The sequence below is a fragment of the Bufo bufo genome, chromosome 6 (genome assembly GCF_905171765.1).
Source record: "Bufo bufo chromosome 6, aBufBuf1.1, whole genome shotgun sequence".
In the NCBI taxonomy this organism is placed as follows: Eukaryota; Metazoa; Chordata; class Amphibia; order Anura; family Bufonidae; genus Bufo; species Bufo bufo.
Genome location: NC_053394.1, coordinates 94,030,351 through 94,051,955, shown reverse-complemented (window position 1 = coordinate 94,051,955; position 21,605 = coordinate 94,030,351). Strand labels below are relative to the sequence as shown.

The following is a 21,605-nucleotide window of genomic DNA, read 5'->3' as shown; positions in this document are numbered from 1 at the left end:
GGGACAGTGGAGCTGATGATGGTACTGGGGGACAGTGGAGCTGATGATGGTACTGGGGGACAGTGGAGCTGATGATGGTACTGGGGGACAGTGGAGCTGATGATGGTACTGGGGGACAGTGGAGCTGATGATGGTACTGGGGGACAGTGGAGCTGATGATGGTACTGGGGGACAGTGGCGCTGATGATGGTACTGGGGGACAGTGGAGCTGATGATGGTACTGGGGGACAGTGGAGCTGATGATGGTACTGGGGGACAGTGGCGCTGATGATGGTACTGGGGGACAGTGGAGCTGATGATGGTACTGGGGGACAGTGGAGCTGATGATGGTACTGGGGGACAGTGGAGCTGATGATGGTACTGGGGGACAGTGGAGCTGATGATGGTACTGGGGGACAGTGGAGCTGATGATGGTACTGGGGGACAGTGGAGCTGATGATGGTACTGGGGGACAGTGGAGCTGATGATGGTACTGGGGGACAGTGGAGCTGATGATGGTACTGGGGGACAGTGGAGCTGATGATGGTACTGGGGGACAGTGGAGCTGATGATGGTACTGGGGGAACTGATGCACTTGGGCTGATTGCACAGGGGGGGTACGAAGGGTGTTGGGGACTGATGGCAGGGGGTCTGATAAGTTTTTATAAAAGGAAAACAGTCTGTTAATTCATTTTTTCTTATTAGAGTACTCGATTAATCGTATAAAAAATAAATAAAAAAATCTCGATTACTAAAATAACCGTTTACTGCAGCCCTAGGCTGCCGTAAATCAATTTTCTTAATGCTTTTTAAATGCTGTTAAGAACAGCTCAGGAAAGATGACCGCCCCCATAATCATGTTCAGGAAGGAATAAAAAGTCTGTAAATCAGAGACAAAAACAGATTAGAAAAAAAAAAATAAGGATGCCTGTCGCTATCTGGCTGCAGTAACTGCTAAATACAAACTAAAAAGGCGATTGCCCTTAGCTGTAGTTTAGAGCAATACAACATTCTTATTCTGAAAAAAAACCTCAATCTAAAAATCTGAATTTTTCAATAAGCAAGGAGCGATTCATCTCAGATCCATCAGTTTGCATCTGAAAGAAATATACTTTTATTCACCTAATGAAGCAGTTCTCTTTGTCGATGATTTTCTTTCCTGGCCACCTAGTGGGTAGTTTTAGTATTACATCTGTACACATCATGAATAAGAAACATCTGTGGACTATTGTACAAAGCTTAGGAATCATTTCAAAATAAGTAAAGTTAAAAAAAGAAAAAAAATAGCCAAGTGATGAATGTTTGTAGCCAGGCTTTATTATTTGTGGGACAGAGGAACACTTAGGTTATTTGGCTTGTTAAGTATGAGTCTGAGATGCACCATTTAGGAAGCTGATGTTATCGGAGAAAACGTGAAAATAATACAGCCTGTGTCTGCCACCCATGTTAATAAAGGAGAGGTCTCGGGAACGCACAGCAAGAGACTGGAAGTCAAACGGTCATGAATTTTCAACAGCAGCACTTTACTGCAATAAAAACACTGCAGCAAAACAAGGGGCACAGTCTGAAAGAAAAGCCAGGAGGAAGGATAAAAAAGGCAACATTTGTAGTAAGTATTAAAACCTCTCACCTTCTGAAAGAAATCTTCACCGCTCTTGCCCTTTCCTTCTGCCGCTGCTGTAACAAAGAGAACAGTAGTGTAAGTAGAATATACACCTCAGGGTTCAAGCAATTAGGCGCGCTGCAGCGAAGAGGCCTGACTTCTTGTAGGTTCCACTGGCCAGTGGGCAAACGTGACAAGTTCTTCAACTGGATGCACTGGAGTCATGATGTGACCCATAAATAAGTACCCCTTAAATTAAAGGGAACCTGTCACCAGTTTTATGGTGTCCTAACTAAGGGCAACATAAATAAGTGACTGATTCTCTTAGCAAAATGCTGGGTCACTTTCTTTAATTGACCCAGTCAATCGGCCAACATCTTGTATTGAAAAGCTCCAGCTGATAATGATGAGTCATGAATATTCATGAGCTCCTGACTCTCCCCGCCCACCTGCTGCTGATTGACAGTTATTTTCCATATGAATCAGCAGCAGGTGGGCAGGGGAGTGGCTATAGCTGTTAATTAAATAAACGCTGGACTCACCGACATCACGCTGGACTCAAATCAGCTCATTAGCATGCGGCATGTGGCATCTTTGTGTGTATATTATGAGGTAACCATCTGTCACACCAGTAAGTGAATACATCTAAGGTACTTTTTAGTAGTTAATGATTGTATATAATTAGTTAGATTATAATCAAATATCCACATGACAGGTTCCCTTTAAGAAACCATTTTGTACAAAGCCCTAATACAGGGATGGCCAACCTGAGGCTCTCAAGCTGCTGCAAAACTACAACTGCCAGCATGCTTAGACTGTCTACAGCCATCAGCCTACAGCAGGGCATGGTGGGAGTTATAGTTTTACAGCAGCTGGAGAGCCTCAGGTTGGCCATGCCTGCCCTAATAGATCACCAGTATGTAATGTAGCTCCATATGTATCCAGATGTTTTTTTGCTGTATTCTATACAGACCCAAGAGAAGACACAATTCCGGCATGTTCCATAGGACAGATCTATTCTCCCCTAGAAACAATGGTGCCCACATACAGAACCTGTACAGGAGCACCCAGACCGAGCTGTGTGTATGAGGTCTAAACCAAAGATCACAGAAAAAAACTTTACAAAAACTGAGAAAATAACCCTAGACATTACAAGTGATATATGGCTACGGGTCAGATACAAATAGAAACACATTAGCAGAATTTGTGTTTTCTAAAGTGACGATAATTAAAGGGGTTGTCCCCCAAAATATATTCCATATATTTTTCAAACCAGCACCTGAATCTGAATACTTTTGTAATTGTATGCGATAAAAAATTTTGTATAGTTACTGAGTTATTCAATAGAATATATCTGTATTCCACCACCTGCTGTTTACTATTTTTCTAATTTCTCTGTCCACCTCGGTAACAACTGAGGTGGTCTCACATGCTCAGTTCCATCCTTCAACTGTCCCCAGCTGTATATCAACTGTTACCCTTAGGCCCCTTTCACGCGAATTAGCTTTCTGTGCGGGTGCAATGTGTGACGTGAACGCATAGCACCCGCACTGAATCCTGACCCATTTATTTCAATGGGTCTGTGTACACAAGTTTTTTTTTTCACGCATCAGTTCTGCATTGTGTGAAAAACGCAGCATGTTCTATATTCTGTGTTTTTCACGCAGCCCTGGCTCCATAAAAGTGAATGGGGCTTCAGTGAAAAACGCATCGCATCCGGAAGCAAGTGCGGGTGCAATGGTTTTTTCACTAATGGTTGCCAAGTGATGTTGTTTGTAACCCTTGCGTTTTTTTTATCACACACGTGAAAAACGCATCAAAACGCATTGCACCCGTGCGGAAAAAAAACTGAACTGAATGCAATCGCAGACAAAACTGACTGAACTTGCTTGCAAAATGGTGCGAGTTTCACTGAACGCACCCGGAGCCAATCCGTATGGTTTGTATGAAAGAGGTCTTAGGCTGCTTTCACATCTGCATTCTCCTTTCTATTCTTCTACTCAGTTATAGGAGCAGAAGAACGGAAAGGACAGATTCAGCACATAACTGAGCCGAACGGAGCCTACTGGCCCCATTGACAACAATGGGGTACGTTAGGTTTCTGTTCAGGGGAGGACTTTTGTCTCTGTTACAAAATCAATCCTGTGAATAGAAACCTAATGGACCCCATTATAGGCTATGGGGGCCGTGGTCTCCGTTCGGCTCAGTTATGTGCTGAATCTATCCTTTCCGTTCTTATGCTCCTATAACGGTGTAGAAGAATAGAAAGGAGAATGCAGATGTGAAAGCAGCCTTACAGTTAGAGAGCTGCAGCAGAAAGGACACTTCCCTGAGCTGTGACCAGGAGAGAGTAGCAGCATAAGGGACATGCCCCCTGAGCTGCCAGCTTGAAATACATCCAGCAGAGCAACTGGAACAGCGAATGGGGAGAGCTCTGGATCCACTTTAGCTACAGGGTTCTAGCTTTGCTAGGTCTAGAAAAAGATTCTCATGTACCATATGATGTTGGATTTTCGTTTTTTTTACAAAATGGGATAACTCCTTTAAAATTACAATAACTGCACAAGCTACTCGTACTAGAAAAATATAAAAAAATTTTTTTTTTAAATAAACAGACAACTGACAGCTGGTTGTCAGTGATAGCGATTCTCAATATAAGAGAGAAGTAGATGAGAGGAGATTAAGAGATTCACAACACAATACAGGACCTTATAAAGTTGTCCACCTACCTTATTACTGCTAATTAGTGTAACATACACTAGAATAAGATTCTTAAATTATTTCATTTTAAAACTCAAAAACCCTTGACTTTTTCTTTTATATATCTGAACTGCCATAAAATCATCAGTGGAAGGCCTTATTCACACAGTCAGTGATTTCCACCAAGAATGGATCCCCCACCAAGATAACGTATAAAGGAAGGATTTGTACCTGTTGTGAGTTTTTGACCCAGACCAGGTTTTGGCTCACAATCACTGATGGAAACCACTGACTAAATCACCGACGTGTAAATAAGGCCCGACAATGTAAGTGGAAGTCTAAGCAGGAACAAATCCAATTGAGATAACTAGAGGACGGTGTCAGAGCATCTCCACAACAGGGATTGCAAGGTGTTCCTGTTAGTACCTTCCAAACGGTCCAAGGAAGGACAACCAGCGAACCGGCGCCAGGATCATGGGCACTCATGGCTCTGGTTGGACCTCTTCTGTAGCACAAGCAAATGCTGGACACCTTCAAAGGTCTTGTGGAGTACATGCCTTGTCAGTTGTTTTGGTATCATGCGGGGGGAGCTATTCTTTATGGCTGATCGGTAGATGCGGCAATTAAATAGGTTATCCCACGAACATCATACCCCTTCTCCAGGTCTCCTCTCTGAATGGAGCAGCATGTCAGTCCACATGCAACATTCACTTTAATGAAATTGACTTCTATGGCAGTGACAGAGTGCCATCTAAGGGCTCTTTCACAGGAGCGTGTGCAGTCCGGAAATCACGCTCTGTGTGCGAGCGTGAACCTCCTTTCTGGACACTGCTCGTCTTGCAGGAGCGCACAGCATTATACTTGAACTTCCTTCAACAGAACCATACTGACATAAAGCAATCACTAAGATTCTGTAGGTGTAGGGTAGCGCAGAGGCTCTGTTGATATTAGTCGTGACGTCACTGGGCCTGCGGCAAACAGCGAGAAGACCGCGGCGCTCCTGGAGCGCCGCTGCCTTCTCTAACAGCTGATCGGCGGGGGTCCTGGGTGTCGAACCCCCGCCGATCAGATGCTGATGATCTATCCAGAGAATAGATTATCAGTTTAAAAAAACTGCAGAACCCCTTTAATGGTAAACAATAAAACAAGAATGAATTCAGTTTTATTAGAATTTTCATCCAAATATTCCTTCAATAGTATGTCATATATGGTTTCCATTTCATTCATTGAACTATTGAATTACGTATGAAAGCTCCAATGAAAACATCTACTGGTTTTAACAGGTGTTAACAATTAACATGCTCCTCAAATTGACTTTCTTAATTACAAAAAAAAGCATGTGGAGAGGTGGATTTCATCAAATAGACTAGAAAAAGGGACTTTTTGGACGATGGAAAAAAATAATCTTAATATCGTAAAAGAAAATAAATAAATAAAAGTTTTCTTGTACTGAACAGAACCCTAAACAAACATAGATTGCTTAGGCAATATAGTACAGCACGTATAGTAAGGGGGCCTTCACATGGGGAAGATTTTGTTGTAAATGACTCCAATGCCTGGTAATTCCACAGGAGTGTTCAGCGCCTGTTATTTCCCGAACTGAACACTGCTCCTGTGACACAAACTCTCAGCATTGTAATGATTTATAATGTTGTGTGTTCCTGCCCACCCCGGCTGTACAGAATTGCACTGATGGCATTACGCGAGCACAATTTAGTACAGCCGAGGTCGGCATTATAAATCACTGTACCTCTATGAGTTCATGAGGAAAAATAGCTGCACTCACTTTGTCCCACTTAAAGGGTTTCTACCACCACATTTTGACCTAATTAGCTCTCAGACACTAGCGATCTGCTAGTGTCTGCTCTACCAAACCATGCTATTCTCAGAACTGTGTGTGGATCACAAAAAAACGAACTTTTGGACGAATTCTCGCGCCTGGGCGTCTGTATTCTGCACAGGCACAGTGAATGTCCACTGCGCCTGCGCCGATGACCGAGATGTCTGTGCAGGCAGCGGTCAGACATTGCCTGCGCCGAATACAGACGTGCACGGCGCAGGCGCGAGAATTCGTCCGCTGGCTCAGATGGAGGATGGCATTCAAGAGGAGATGGGCGGGCTTAACGGACGAGTGGGGCGGCATACAATGTGAGTAGACCGAGCCTTTAGGTGCTGAAAAGACGCCCCATAGCACCTAGAGGCTCATTAGCATATTAATAAAAGTTCGTTTTTTTGTGAAACGGATCCACACACAGGTCTGAGTATAGCATTGTTAGGTAGATCAGACACTAGCAGATCGCTAGTGTCTGAGAGCTAATTAGGTCAAAATGAGGTGGTAGAAACCCTTTAATGGAGGCACAGACTATAAACCCCGACCAGACAAAATTAAAGTTCAAAAAATGTAAAAAAAAGCGTTGCATCTTTGATCTTCAAAAATCCTGAATGATAAAATCCAAGTGTGACATCATACAGACAGGACAGTGTTATAGTCTGCGCTTTTCGGATACCAAAATATGATCCTTACCCATGACCAAGGATCATGAGGTCATGAGTATGGTTTGTATTTTGGTATCCGAAATGCGTAGACTATAACGCTGTCCTGTCTGTATGATGTCACACTTGGATTTTATTATTCATGATTTTTGAAGAATAAAGATGAAAGGCTTTTTTATTGGAAGCTGGGCTTTTTGCACTTCTTTTTGGACTATACGAGTTGAGTTCGTGTCACAGCAGCAATGTTCAATCTGGGAAATACTGCTGCCACAAGGAGCGTATTTCTGCACAGAAAATGCTCATGTGAAACTACCCTTTGTGATCCTTGCTTCATTTTAGAAAAAGTACTTTCAAACCATATGCAAATGAGCATTTAAGAGCACCGAGACAAGGCCCAAACCACTCTGTGCACCCTTGTTCCTCCAGCTTCCTTTCCTTCTTGACTGACAGGTCCAAGTTCCTGCATAGTCCTCTTGCCTGCTCCTGTCAATCAAGGAGAGGGAGGGGCTGGCAGAGGAAGCAGGAAGAGCAAGAGTGCACAGAGTGGCTTGGGCCCGCCCTTGTTGCACTTAACTGCTCATTTGCATATGGATCAAAAGTACTTTTCTCTGAAATGAAATAACCTATCGCTAAGTGAAAGGTATCATTACATTAAGCAAAGCTAGTCCCACAAGACACTGGACCACATTTACTAAGCTGCAGAGTGTGAACTTACACGGGCTGTCTAGACCTGCACCAGACTTATCAAAGTGGCTCAGGCTGGATGACTAATCTGACAGACCTTTTGTCTACCTCTACACCAGGGGTGGGGAACCTCCGGCCCGAGGGCCGTATGCGGCCCACGGTATCATTTCATGTGGCCCCCGGCCCCCTGCCAGAACATAATGTGAAAATGCTTATGACCCCTTCCATTATGGAAGCGGTCATTAGCATACGGGAGGCACAGGAAGGTGAGAACAGCACTGCACTGGCTGTCCTCACCTTCCCTGGTCTTCTTTCAGCCCCACACTGTGTCCTGACACATCCAGCGTCAGGACGCAGTGCACGTAGACGTGCACTATGACCTGACGCTGTGCGGTGTGAGGTGACAATATAGTGCGGCAGGAAGAAGAACAGGGAGGGTAAGTGAATCTGCCAAGAGGCAGCGCCGTACGGAGCTGGAGAGGTAAGTTTATTTGTTTATCTTAAATACAGTATCTGATCTGATGTCTGATTGGGGCTGATCTGAGGCTAAAGGAGGGTGGGGAGGGTCTGATGGGGGTCTGATCTGAGGCTTGGGAGGGTCTGATCTGAGGCTGGGGGTGTCTGATCTGAGGCTGGGGTTTGATAGGGGTCTGATCTGAGACTAGGGGGGCTGATCTGAGGCTGGGGAGGGTCTGATGGGGGCTGATCTGAGGCTAGGGAGGGTATTATGAAGGTCTGATCTGAGGCTGGGGGGTCTTATAGGGGCTGATCTGACCCTGGGGGGTCTGATGGGGGCTGATCTGAGGCTGGGCGTCTGATCCGGGTCTGGTCTGAGGCTGGGGGTCTGATGGGAGTCTGATCTGAAGCTAGGAAGGGTCTGATTGGGGTCTAATCTGAGGCTTAGAGGTCTGATGGGAGTCTGATCTGAGGCTGATGTAGGTCTGGGGGGTCTGATAGGAGGCTGATTTCAGGCTGATGGAGGTGGGGGCAGATATTTTGCTGAGAAAGGGACAAAGGCAGGGACAGTTGCGAAGAAAGAGGCAGGGAGAGTGAAAGCTGGGTGAACCCCTCTCTGGACCCCCTGGGTTTAGCTTCCTGCCATTAATGTCAAATAAGTAACATTCTGAACTTAAAAATTAGACTGCTATGTGTGGTCAATATGGCGCCTGTATTGTATGTAATATACTGTATATATATAGTGCAGGCGCTATTTTGTGCTGCAAAAATACAGCCCTCTAGATTATTTTAATTGAAGTGCAATTTCTGTAACCTATCCCTAAGTCAATTATATATTTGACCAAATACAGCAGTAAAAATTTTTTATTGAGAATTTTGTATGGCCCCCGAATGATGTTACAAATATCCAAATGGCCCTTGGCAGCAAAATGGTTCCCCACCGCTGCTCTACACCAAATAGAATTGTGACACAGTTTCCTGTGAAGCCCCTGCTAAGCATCACACAGTTTCAAGCAAGTTGGAAAAATGTATGGAAGTCCTTGTTGACCCCAAAGTGTGCCAATTTGCACCACTTTTTAGGCAGATTTCAGGAACAAAATTATTAACTCTGGGCCATTAGGTTTGGTTTAGTGATTTCTGCTGGTGAATCGAGTTTATTTGCTGGTGACAGACTCCATTCAAAAGGAGTGTTTTGAGGTTTAGAAAATCCATTGTCACTTTCTTGAAGAACCACCACCACTCATCACTTGAATGGGGCTGACCAAGCAATACCAGAAGAACACATGGACAAGAGAGGTGCAGTTTCTGAAAGAAAGTAGCCATGTTTTTAGCTTTTAAGCTAATAAGGCTACAAAGCCACAAATGTAAGTAGCATAAGGAATACCTGCTATGGTATGTCAGACACAAGAGACAAGGTCCCCTACATCTGCAGAAGATTATATCAGAGAGGTGAATCAGGCTCTGTAATCACGTTCTACCATTACTTATGCTACACGGTGAAGTCATGAAGGACTAGCTCTTCGCATGTAACACACTGGTCAGAAGCTGGAAGACGACATTTGCTGTTCACATAGTTTAGCATGTTAATGGTTAGCAGTCAAAGTTACTCATTGATTGTGGCCAAGTTTCTGGGGGACCTTAAATGATTAGATCACCCATTAACCTCAATGTCTGAGAGTAATGAAAACTGACTAAGTAACATTTTTCAAATATTTCAACCTTTTTAGGTCTATTTAAAGTAGTCAATCTAGAATCTACATACGCTGGAATCATTGGAATGAAGGATTAAAACGGTGGAAAATTAAATTCTTTTGTCGTATATATGGTGTGTACTGCGCAGCAGCTTTAAAATACCTCAGGCGCAGTCAAAGACCTGAAACAAGGCTAGGGCCCATTCACACCGCCGTATTTTTCTGTTTGCATCCATTCCGCAATTTTGCGGATCAGATGCGGACCCATTCATTTCAAGGGGGCTGCAAAAGATGCAGACAGCACACATCTCGCATCTGTGGCAGCCCCATCTCTCGTTGGCTTAGATTTTCACATGCCTTGCAGTAGTGAGAAATGAAAGGATGGTAGTAGAGCCAACTACTGGCAGATGACAACCATAGAGCAAGCCAGGGCAAGAAAGAGAAAGGTTTACACACTTTAAAGAGGTTTTCCGGGATTACTATGATTTTTTAACATATACGCACATGTAGTTGCTAACCTCATGTACATCTTCCTCATGCTTCTTTTTTTCAATTTAGACTTTCCTGACCCGTTTTCACCATGTAAACATAGAACTCTGGTTTCTTTCCTTCATGTTTGTAGCACTTCCTGTTGCTGTATCCAACCAAACCCATGATGCACTTCTTCCTCAGCCACCTCTTCAGCTCTGCCCTCAACAACACCCAGCTAGTTGATAGCTCCTCCCACCCAGCTAGTCACATAGACCCTCCCCTATCACTGCTCCGCCCATGGACATATCACAAGAAATAAGAAAGAGCTCCATGGACATGGTCATGTGACCACAGTCCAGAACAGAGGGTAAGAGCAATAAAGATGAAAAACAATACATACCAAAATTATAGCTACCTTCATGAATGATCATTTTTAAAGCATAATAATGAAAACCGGAAAGTACATTACTATCGGGAAGGTTTGAGGGTTTAATTCTTAACGTAGCTCACATTCAATTTAATTTGAAACTAATGATGTTCTAAGAGGCCAAGAAAACCGAAATGTGCGCTACAACCTAACAAAAACCTAAAAAAACACACGCTCCAGTTTCCCTCGAGGCTTTGATAATTAAAAACGAATGACGTCCAATATGAACAGAATGCCATCTGCCCACTAATTACTTAGGAGCAGCACTCAAAACCGTTCCAGAGGCTGCAAAACGGTGAACCAACGCCAACAATAACACACCGTGAAAACGTGCACCATCTACAATGCTGTACTGGATCACAGAAGACTTAAGTTCCACGTTAATCTTCATACACACCTTCATCTCCACTTAACCCCAAATCAAGACTCGCTTACAATGACGGTTATCCAGACGTAGGTCATTCACTGGATAAATATACAGGCGGCTCAAGTGTGAGCGCCATTATCTCAGGAGTATGAACTCTGCAGACAATATGCCTTACCCTCCTACCAAGACCCGCTACCCATTTAGTGTTTCCAGGAAAGTACGCAGGAAGTTCCACAGCTGTGGTGCGGATCGGTAAAATAACAGCACTGGAATCCCCGTCCTTACCACTAATACAATGCAAAGCCATTCCAAGAGAAACAGCGAGCGCGGCGTTTATTATACTGAAGACAGACATGAAAGTAATAGTATTATATGGTGTGTAACCCTTTCATGTATGCCAGCTTCCACGGCCTCCTGTGAATTACCTTTGCATTCTGTATTCAATATCTGGTGAATGAATAAAATTTTTAAAAAAAGGTATCAACCACTGAGGAATCGATTTTTTTTTTTTTTAGCTTCTTAATAAAAAAGGTAAAAAATTTAATGTTCATGGCTGCTGGCTGTTTGCTTTCAACGGCACACGTCAGAAGAGCCTGCTATACTGCTCATGCCTAGTGCTGGACGAGGGGGCGGTGCATGACACGTGGATTATCTCTTTGGATCCGTGCATCACACCCTTTCCATAGATCCGGCATTAAGCATGACATAGATGATCAGTTTTGCCTTTGTAATTAGGTTACGTCTATATGGCGATTTTTGTCATGCCAGATGTTTCGTGACCAAACGTCGCAGTTTAGTGGGGCTGCAGTGTGACTCACTTGCTTGGTGCAACGTGTAAACTGCAAAAAAATCCACCAGTCTCAAAATTTATTTGCAATTTGCATATCGCAGTCGCAGAAAACATGCGAGTCGCACTGCACACCCCATTTATTCCTGTGGCAGCCCTCTACATTGTAAGAGTTGGGACAAGTCGTGGCCAAAATCAATGTGTAGCTGTATCCTTAAACTTCTTGTTGTTTTCACCGGTGATATGTTCTAAAAGAATTGGCTACATGGCTCCCGAGACTTGTGTCCAGCTGTGCTTGAACCTGATCTTATGACAAGACTGAGAATATCCACGTGATGCCGGCCTCTAATGCACTGACTATATTAACATTGTGCTCAGTCCTAATAAACAACACATACATCATCTATTAGGAATGCAAGAAGAAACAAAAAGGCTACTTTGAAAAGTTGCAGTAACACACGACTCACATTCCATGACGCTATGCCTGACAAACATCGACCACTAAAAGGAAGACTACAGGCGACATTACACAGGCAATATGCACTATATTCAATTGTACAGCGAGGTAAAATCTAAATTCACGACCAGAAAGGAGCAAATGACCGCACAGATTTGTCACCACAGATAAAATAGAAATAGTATTTCATCTATTTTGTTAAAGGGGTTTTGCCACCATAGAAAAAAGTATTTCTTATTGATGGGACATGATCAACGATGGGTCCCAACTGCCGAGGCCTCCATGAGCATCAGAATGAAACTACTCCCTTACATTGGTGCTCCAAGCCACCCGCTGTGCAGATAACTCCACTCTTACAGGCTTCTCCGATCTAATGTTATGGTGTATTCACTATGGCAGGTCGTAGAATTCTGAAGATAGAAAGAACGTCTCTGAATTCATACAAATCTTATAATATAGAGCGAAAATTAATTCACTTCTACAGAAGTAAACTAGGCAAATGGTTTCTCTATGTAAAGCAAAGCAACAGCTTAAATCAGAATGGAGACCATGGAGAGAATTCATCATAAGGGTAACATCTCAAGTCACTCAGTCTCCGTTGGTGTATTTTGTGCCAAATACATAAAAATATTGCACGTTCTTTGATAGATTTGCTGCATCTTTAATCCTTCAACTTTTGTCTGAAGAGGTTACTCCACTTTGACTTTATAACACTTTTCTACATGGAGTGCGTTTTTCAACTTTTTGTGACTTTTTAAGTCTCAGTTGATAGATCTGGAGTGAAACTTTAAAAAGTCACACAATTTTTGCTCAAGTTACCCCCAAAAAGGCAGATCCCTATTTTGAGACTTTTCTAAGCCAAAATCCTGGAGTGCTGGGCAGGATCAAGTCCCCCCATCATTTTACACCTACTTTCCACAGACACTCAGTTTTCTAGGCATGCTCTGACCTGTGCAGAGGTCATTGTACAAGGAAAGAATAGATACGCTCGGACAATCACCTACTGTAAAAGGTTGGAGCCTGTCTTAACTATAGACAAAGGTGATATCACTACAGGCAGGACTGGAATGAGAAATAAGCAGGTATCTGCAGTAAAGTGATCTGTACAGACCAAGAAGTAGTGGCCAGTGAGAAAACTACAGGATTTTAATGTTTGTTTTTTTTTGTTTAAATATAGATATTAGCATAGAAAATTAAACATATCACCAAAAATTATTTCAAAATATGTTTAACATAAAAACATGATTTAAACAATAGGTCAATTTCTGATGACACACTCCAGTAAGGTTTCTGTTAGAAAACCAAACACTTTACCACCATTTTGTGCTCTTTTGCCCAGTATTTGTCCCAATTTGATGGAATCTGCGATGGTGGACAAAACCTAAAAGTGCCATACACATAAAAGCAATGTTGGATAAAACTACAGATTTCAATATGACCAGTTGACTTTCCCATGTGTGCGCCAACTCTCAACAGAGGACGTTGGGAAAAGTAAAATCACTGCCACCAGAGGAGACTGGCAGGGGCGCGTTACCCCTCTCCCAAAGAAAATATATGCATGCACGGTGGAGTGGAAAGGATAAATAGCTGTTGGCTGCACAACTACTGAGGGTAGTCCGATATTGATGGCCTATCCTGAGGATCTCTTAGCGCTGCACAACCCATTTAAGGCTTGATACAACCTTGACAGGTTTGGTTGGTAGAACATTTATCGCGATTAGGTTTGTATGGCCTCCATTCTATTTCTGCTGTTATACAGGGCCTTTCCCACATTACAGCCGCTATACTGATCCAGATTATATTTTGCAAATTTGCCACACAAAGCTGTATAACCCGAAAGATGCTGCCAAAGACTGTCCTAATCAAGGTGACAAGGAAACTCCTCCCCGCAATCAGCAATGACCGTAATCCAACAGATACTCTTCCATCATGTTTCCAAACCCTTGATCGCTTTTTGGTGGCCTCAATGACGACAGCAAGGGGGCCTTTTGGCTTAGTTTGCCATGTGTCCCTCTTTACAATGACTATACAAATCCAATGTGATAAAATAATGATGTTCGGCACTCCAGATTTCATACATGAATGCTGATTTTCATAGATCTCAATGAAAACAAACATTTACCTGGAATCTACCAAAACATAATTAAAGTAGACATTTTTCCTAAAAGAGAAATGCTGACCGTTACATCCCATTGGGATTCTGTATATTTACACCAAGTTCAAGAGTTCAGAATTCCTGGAATTACACTCTAGTGAGTCATTACAAAAAGTTCCTAACAAGCAAAAAGAGCCGACATTTCTAATCGTTTTATTAATTACGGATCCTCATGAACGACCAAATATGTATGTAAGCAATAACTTGCTGAAAAAGTTCAATAAAAATGTGCTAAGTCAGCAGTTTTTCTTCATTTCTTTTTTGGATGAATGTGTTAAAAGCAGCACTGGACATCTGGAAGTAGTCAGACCTCGAGCTCTAAAATAATTCACCTTTTCTAACAGATGTCCCAAAAGAATGCTGCGTTCTGTTACCCAAAGCAACACAGATTTTCTCGCTGGATCTGATACAAGAAGTCTAAAAATAGGGAATTGTCTCTGCAGCACAACAAGCACTTCCCGGGCGGGCCATCCAGGACAACATCAAGATTCCCGTTAACCCAATTTTAAGGATCTGGCTATACCTGTGCACCAATAGTCCAACTAATGACAAAGGCCTGGCATTTCACCGCAGCAATGCTGAGCAGGGTTATTTCTTTTTGTATGTGGCCAAAATGGCCTCAAACAGAAGTAACCGGTTCATGTCATGTGTATGTTCTGCATACTCTGGCGACTGTGCAGCTTTGAATAATTTAGAACTTTTCAGGTTTCTGAAATAACATTTTGGAAAGTTTCAAGTACTAGATTGTCCCGGTAATATACTGAAACTTACATGCGGTACTGCCTTTCTAATGAAGTAAGCCGAAAAAGGCCAATATATGGGAGTAAAACAAACACAGTGGGAGTCATTTATTATAATACCTACATCAGTTTTTAGCATTAAAAAAAAATAAATAAAATTGCAAGCCCCCATTTTGAGACTTTTTAAATGCCTATAAAAACAACATTTTGTTGCACTGGCGGTTTTTACGCTGCCCTCGCTACTAGGGAGTGGCATGGGCCGGCCCCCAGAAATGTTACTAACTTTTATACCTCGAAACAAGCAGAAAAAAAAGGTCGGGGGATGGCGTAGATTTCACTCTAGGCGCACGCACTGCCAGAGGTGCGCCTAATTTATGATGAGGCCTGCACCCTATGATAAAGTAGGCGCTTCCTCCGCAGGTAGGTGGTAAATATGCAGAGGCATAGAGTGCACAGTCCACATTCTGATTAATAGGACTCATGAACTATACTCATTGGACATCATATAGTTGCCTCCTTGCATCTCTTCACATCCAATGTCAGATCAGCGAGAGTGGATTCCTGGAGGTACACTTTATAGCAATCCTCCAGTTCGCAGTAACAAATATTACTGTACTTGCAGAATGTATAATTAAAGGGGTTGTCCCATTAAGACAGCCAATCCCTTGACCACAGGAAAGGAGATAAGTACCTGTTTGGTGGGACTCTGACCACCGATCACAAGAATGGGGGTCATGCTCCCCCGCTCCACTCATCTATCTCTGGCAGCCACATGGAGTTGAATGGAGCAGCAGTGGTATAGGTGACAACCACTGCAATCAAACAGGTGAGCACGATCCCCCATTTTTGTGACTGCCAGGGTCTCCAGCAGTCCTCCATCTTGTGGATAAGGTTATAGTCACACAACTGTATGTACTCTGCAATCCTCGGATTTGCAAAATACAGATATTTTCTGTGTTCTGTCTGCATTTTTTTTGTGGACCCATTGACTTCCCATTGAGCTGGAGTGCTAACTCTGCTACATCTGTAATCTTGAAGAGGAAGTAGCACTCACACAAACGCCACTACATCTTCAAACAGCTGATCGGTAGGGGTGTAGGGAGAGAGATCCCTGTCAATCTGAGATTGATGACTTATCCTGAAGATACATCATTGTATTAACTCTCTGCAAAACCCCTTGAGCATGGAAGGTGCTGTGCCATGGCTCCATGTTAATAGGATCTCTTGGGTTCAGACACCTAACAATGACAAAAGGATAGGCCATCAATATGTTTTCTGGAAATCCCCCCTTTAATTGATCAACTTACCTCTTCACTTACCAATACTACCGTAATTTCCCACCTCAGTGACTGTAAAATCCATTTGCCTGGTCTACAATCTATATTTACCACAACCTACTAGTCATGGTATTCTTTTAAGGTATAGTCTGGTATTCTCACCGGCTATGTAAAAGATATTAGTAGATATTACTATGCTACCAGCCGATTGCCTTAGGGCACTTTCATACAAGCATTATTCTTTTCCGGTATTGAGTTCCATCCTTGGGGCTCAATACCGGGGGAAAAAACTGATCAGTTTTATCCTAATGCATTCTGAATGGAGTGCAATCCGGTCAGGATGCATCAGGATGTCTTCAGTTCAGTCACTCTTATGGTATTCGGCCGGAGAAAATACTGCAGCATGCTGCGGTATTTTGTACGTCCAAAATTCCAAAACACTTGCCGGAATGCCTGATCCGTCATTATTTTCCATTGAAATGCATTAATGCCGGATCAGGCACCAAGTGTTTCGGCCAAACGGATCCGGTTTTCCGACCTGCGCAGACCTTTAAAAATGCAAAACATAAATAAATACCGGATCCATTTTTCCAGATGACACCGAAGAGACGGATCCGGTGTTTCAATGCATTTGTTAGACAGATCCGCATCCGGATCAGTCTACAAATGCTATCTGTCTGCACACAGGATTCCTGGATCCGGCAGGCAGTTCCGGCGATGGAACTGCCTGCCGGATCTTCACAATGCAAGTGTGAAAGTACCCTTAAAAGGGGTTGTCCGGATAGAATAAATAATTATATATATATATATATATATATATATATATATATATATATACACACACACACACATACACACACACACACACACACACACACATATACATATAGACACACACACACTGCTCAAAAAAATAAAGTTAACACTTAAACAACACAATGTAACTCCAAGTCAATCACACTTCTGTGAAATCAAACTGTCCACTTAGGAAGCAACACTGAGTGACAATTTCACATGCTGTTGTGCAAATGGGATAGACAACAGGTGGAAATTATAGGCAATTAGCAAGACACCCCCAATAAAGGAGTGGTTCTGCAGGTGGTGACCACAGACCACTTCTCAGTTCCTATGCTTCCTGGCTGATGTTTTGGTCACTTTTGAATGCTGGCGGTGCTTTCACTCTAGTGGTAGCATGAGACGAAGTCTACAACCCACACAAGTGGCTCAGGTAGTGCAGCTTATCCAGGATGGCACATCAATGCGAGCTGTGGCAGGAAGGTTTGCTGTGTCTGTCAGCGTAGTGTCCAGAGCATTGAGGCGCTACCAGGAGACAGGCCAGTACATCAGGAGACGTGGAGGAGGCCATAGGAGGGCAACAACCCAGCAGCAGGACCGCTACCTCTGCCTTTGTGCAAGGAGGAACAGGAGCAGCACTGCCAGAGCCCTGCAAAATGACCTCCAGCAGGCCACAAATGTGCATGTGTCTGCTCAAACGGTCAGAAACAGACTCCATGAGGGTGATATGAGGGCCCGACGTCCACAGGTGGGGGTTGTGCTTACAGCCCAACACCGTGCAGGACGTTTGGCATTTGCCAAAGAACACCAAGATTGGCAAATTCGCCACTGGCCCCCTGTGCTCTTCACAGATGAAAGCAGTTCACACTGAGCACATGTGACAGACGTGACAGAGTCTGGAGACGCCGTGGAGAACGTTCTGCTGCCTGCAACATCCTCCAGCATGACCGGTTTGGCATTGGGTCAGTAATGGTGTGCGGTGGCATTTCTTTGGAGGGCCGCACAGCCCTCCATGTGCTCGTCAGAGGTAGCCTGACTGCCATTAGGTACAGATATGAGATCCTCAGACCCCTTGTGAGACCATATGCTGGTGCGGTTGGCCCTGGGTTCCTCCTAATGCAAGACAATGCTAGACCTCATGTGACTGAAGTGTGTCAGCAGTTCCTGCAAGACGAAGGCATTGATGCTATGGACTGGCCCGCCCGTTCCCCAGACCTGAATCCAATTGAGCACATCTGGGACATCATGTCTCGCTCTATCCACCAACGTCACGTTGCACCACAGACTGTCCAGGAGTTGGCAGATGCTTTAGTCCAGGTCTGGGAGGAGATCCCTCAGGAGACCGTCCGCCACCTCATCAGGAGCATGCACAGGCATTGTAGGGAGGTCATACAGGCACGTGGAGGCCACACACACTACTGAGCCTCATTTTGACTTGTTTTAAGGACATTATATCAAAGTTGGATCAGCCTGTAGTGTGTTTTTCCACTTTAATTTTGAGTGTGACTCCAAATCCAGACCTCCATGGGTTGAAAATTTTGATTTCCATTTTTTAATTTTTGTGTGATTTTGTTGTCAGCACATTCAACTATGTAAAGAACAAAGTATTTCAGAAGAATATTTTTTTGAGCAGTGTATATGGAGGAACAACTCCTTTAGGCCATGACGTTTATAACCACATGGTTCAAAAGCTCCAAATACTATCTCACTTGTTCCAGTAAGGTAAAAAGACTATAAAAGATGAATGGTTTTACGATTATATAATCACGTATCAATGTCTTCAAAGAGTGGCGCAGTAATTACTTGCTCTATAGTAGAAGCTAATGGGCAAGAAAATGTAGCTTTGGTTTTTATAGTTTCCAGAAGACAAGAAAAAACTATGAATTGGAAACCCACCACGACTAGGTAAGGTAATTGACAAAGTAGCATTAGATGATTCAGATTTCTTCTTCTTAAAGGACTTGATGCTCAAAAACGGAAATGAAATCATTGTTTAAGTAATGAGAACAAAAAGCACAAGAAGTGCCGACCATACTGGAAAGACTTCGTAAAAGCTACCAGCTGAAAAAACACTCTTTTCAGAGAACTTCTGAAAATCAGTCTATGATTTTAGAATTTCAATGGTTAATATGACACGGTTTATACAACTATATAGTAAACGTCAAGTGAAGAGCACGCACTGAAAATAAAGAGCCGATATAAACACCCGTATAAACCACAAAATGATCCTCATTTTTACATCTTCCTGAATGCATGACAAGGTAAAAATACACATGTAAAATGCTGGCATCATAGCGTTCGGTTAACTATAGAAGATCTGTATCCACACAAACTAATTCAGGAGTAAAAAAATATATATATTTGGGATAACAGATTACAATTACTGTCATGGCGACGCTCCCTGCCCTGACCTCTGAATGTTTCATGGATTGACAGTACTTCGCCTGTCCTGACCTCTGTCTGTCTCCTGAATACATGTATTCCCTGGTGACAAACATAAATACACATAACTAGATGCGTTAAATAAACTAGTTGTGTATAGCAGACACCATATATGCGACCATTAGGGAAAAAAAGCTGCCGATTCAATGCTGGCATTATTTCCAATAAAGAGTCGTAACAAATGCATGATAAACTGTAGCTGGGAAGGGGGCTAAGGGCCCCTTATGCTCGGTAAAGGTGGATGTCCTGCAAGATGAATGCCCACTAATCATACTTATCAGGTTGAAAAATTTGGGAACACCCACTTATGGGTACTGCCAGATGGGCATCAGATATGCAATCACTTTGAAGCACAGATCCACTATACTCTATAAGCTCATTAGAAAGGGATTGTTTAGTGTTTATGCAGTGTTCAACCGGCAAAAATATGCGTCACAACCGCCCGCCAAAACTAAATGGGTACAAAACACATAAGGGGCACACATCTTTCCATTATACATCTTCTGAGCTGACTTCATTCCTGGTTTTGGCTTATAAATAGAGTTGAGCGAACACCTGGATGTTCGGGTTCGAGAAGTTCGGCCGAACTTCCCGGAAATGTTCGGGTTCGGGATCCGAACCCAATCCGAACTTCGTCCCGAACCCCATTAAAGTCAATAGGGACCCGAACTTTTGGGCACTAAAAAGGCTGTAAAACAGCCCAGGAAAGAGCTAGAGGGCTGCAAAAGGCAGCAACATGTAGGTAAATCCCCTGCAAACAAATGTGGATAGGGAAATGAATTAAAATTAAAACCAATATCAATTGGACAGAGGTCCCATAGCAGAGAATCTGGCTTCACGTCAGCAGAGAATCAGTCTCTTCATGCCATAGCAAAGAATCTGGCTTCACGTCAGCAGAGAATCAGTCTCTTCATGCCATAGCAAAGAATCTGGCTTCACGTCAGCAGAGAATCAGTCTCTTCATGCCATAGCAGAGAATCTGGCTTCATGTCAGCGCAGAATCAGTCTTCATGTCATAGCAGAGAATCAGGCTTCACGTCACCCACCACTGGAACAGGCCACTGTCACACATTTAGGCCCAGGCACCCAGGCAGAGGAGAGGTCCCGTAACAGAGAATCTGGCCTTATGTCAGCGCAGAATCTGTCTTCATGTCATAGCAGAGAATCAGGCTTCACGTCACCCACCACTGGAACAGGCCACTGTCACACATTTAGGCCCCGGCACCCAGACAGAGGAGAGGTTCATTCAACTTTGGGTTGCCCCGCAATATAATGGTAAAATGAAATTAAAAATAGTATTGAATGAGGAAGTGCCCTGGAGTAGAATAATATATTGTTAAGGGGAGGTAGTTAATATCTAATCTGCACAAGGGATGGACAGGTCCTGTGGGATCCATGCTTGGTTCATTTTTATGAACGTCAGCTTGTCCACATTGGCTGTAGACAGGCGGCTGCGTTTGTCTGTAATGACGCCCCCTGCCGTGCCGAATACACGTTCAGACAAAACGCTGGCCGCCGGGCAGGCCAGCACCTCCAAGGCATAAAAGGCTAGCTCTGGCCACGTGGACAATTTGGAGACCCAGAAGTTGAATGGGGCCGAACCATCAGTCAGTACGTGGAGGGGTGTGCACAGGTACTGTTCCACCATGTTAGTGAAATGTTGCCTCCTGCTAACACGTTCCGTATCAGGTGGTGGTGCACTTAGCTGTGGCGTGTTGACAAAACTTTTCCACATCTCTGCCATGCTAACCCTGCCCTCAGTGGAGCTGGGCGTGACACAGCTGCGTTGGCGACCTCTTGCTCCTCCTCTGCCTTCGCCTTGGGCTTTCACTGGTTCCCCTGTGATATTTGGGAATGCTCTCAGTAGCACGTCTACCAACGTGCGCTTGTACTCGCGCATCTTACTATCACGCTCCAGTGTAGGAAGTAAGGTGGGCACATTGTCTTTGTACCGGGGATCCAGCAGGGTGGCAACCCAGTAGTCCGCACACGTTAAAATGTGGGCAACTCTGCTGTCGTTGCGCAGGCACTGCAGCATGTAGTCGCTCATGTGTGCCAGGCCGCCCCTGAGGTAAGGACAA

At 43.7% G+C, this 21,605-nt stretch overlaps 1 protein-coding gene across 2 annotated transcripts in view; it reads right to left on the bottom strand.

Moving 5' to 3' along the window:
* Nucleotides 1-21,605, bottom strand: part of BICC1 (BicC family RNA binding protein 1) — a 259,900-nt gene that overhangs the window by 140,898 nt on the left and 97,397 nt on the right. For both annotated transcript variants that reach the window (XM_040436564.1, XM_040436565.1), the window contains exon 2: nucleotides 1,610-1,656. In XM_040436564.1, coding sequence (XP_040292498.1) covers nucleotides 1,610-1,656 — 47 coding nt within the window. The remainder of the gene's footprint in view (nucleotides 1-1,609; nucleotides 1,657-21,605) is intronic.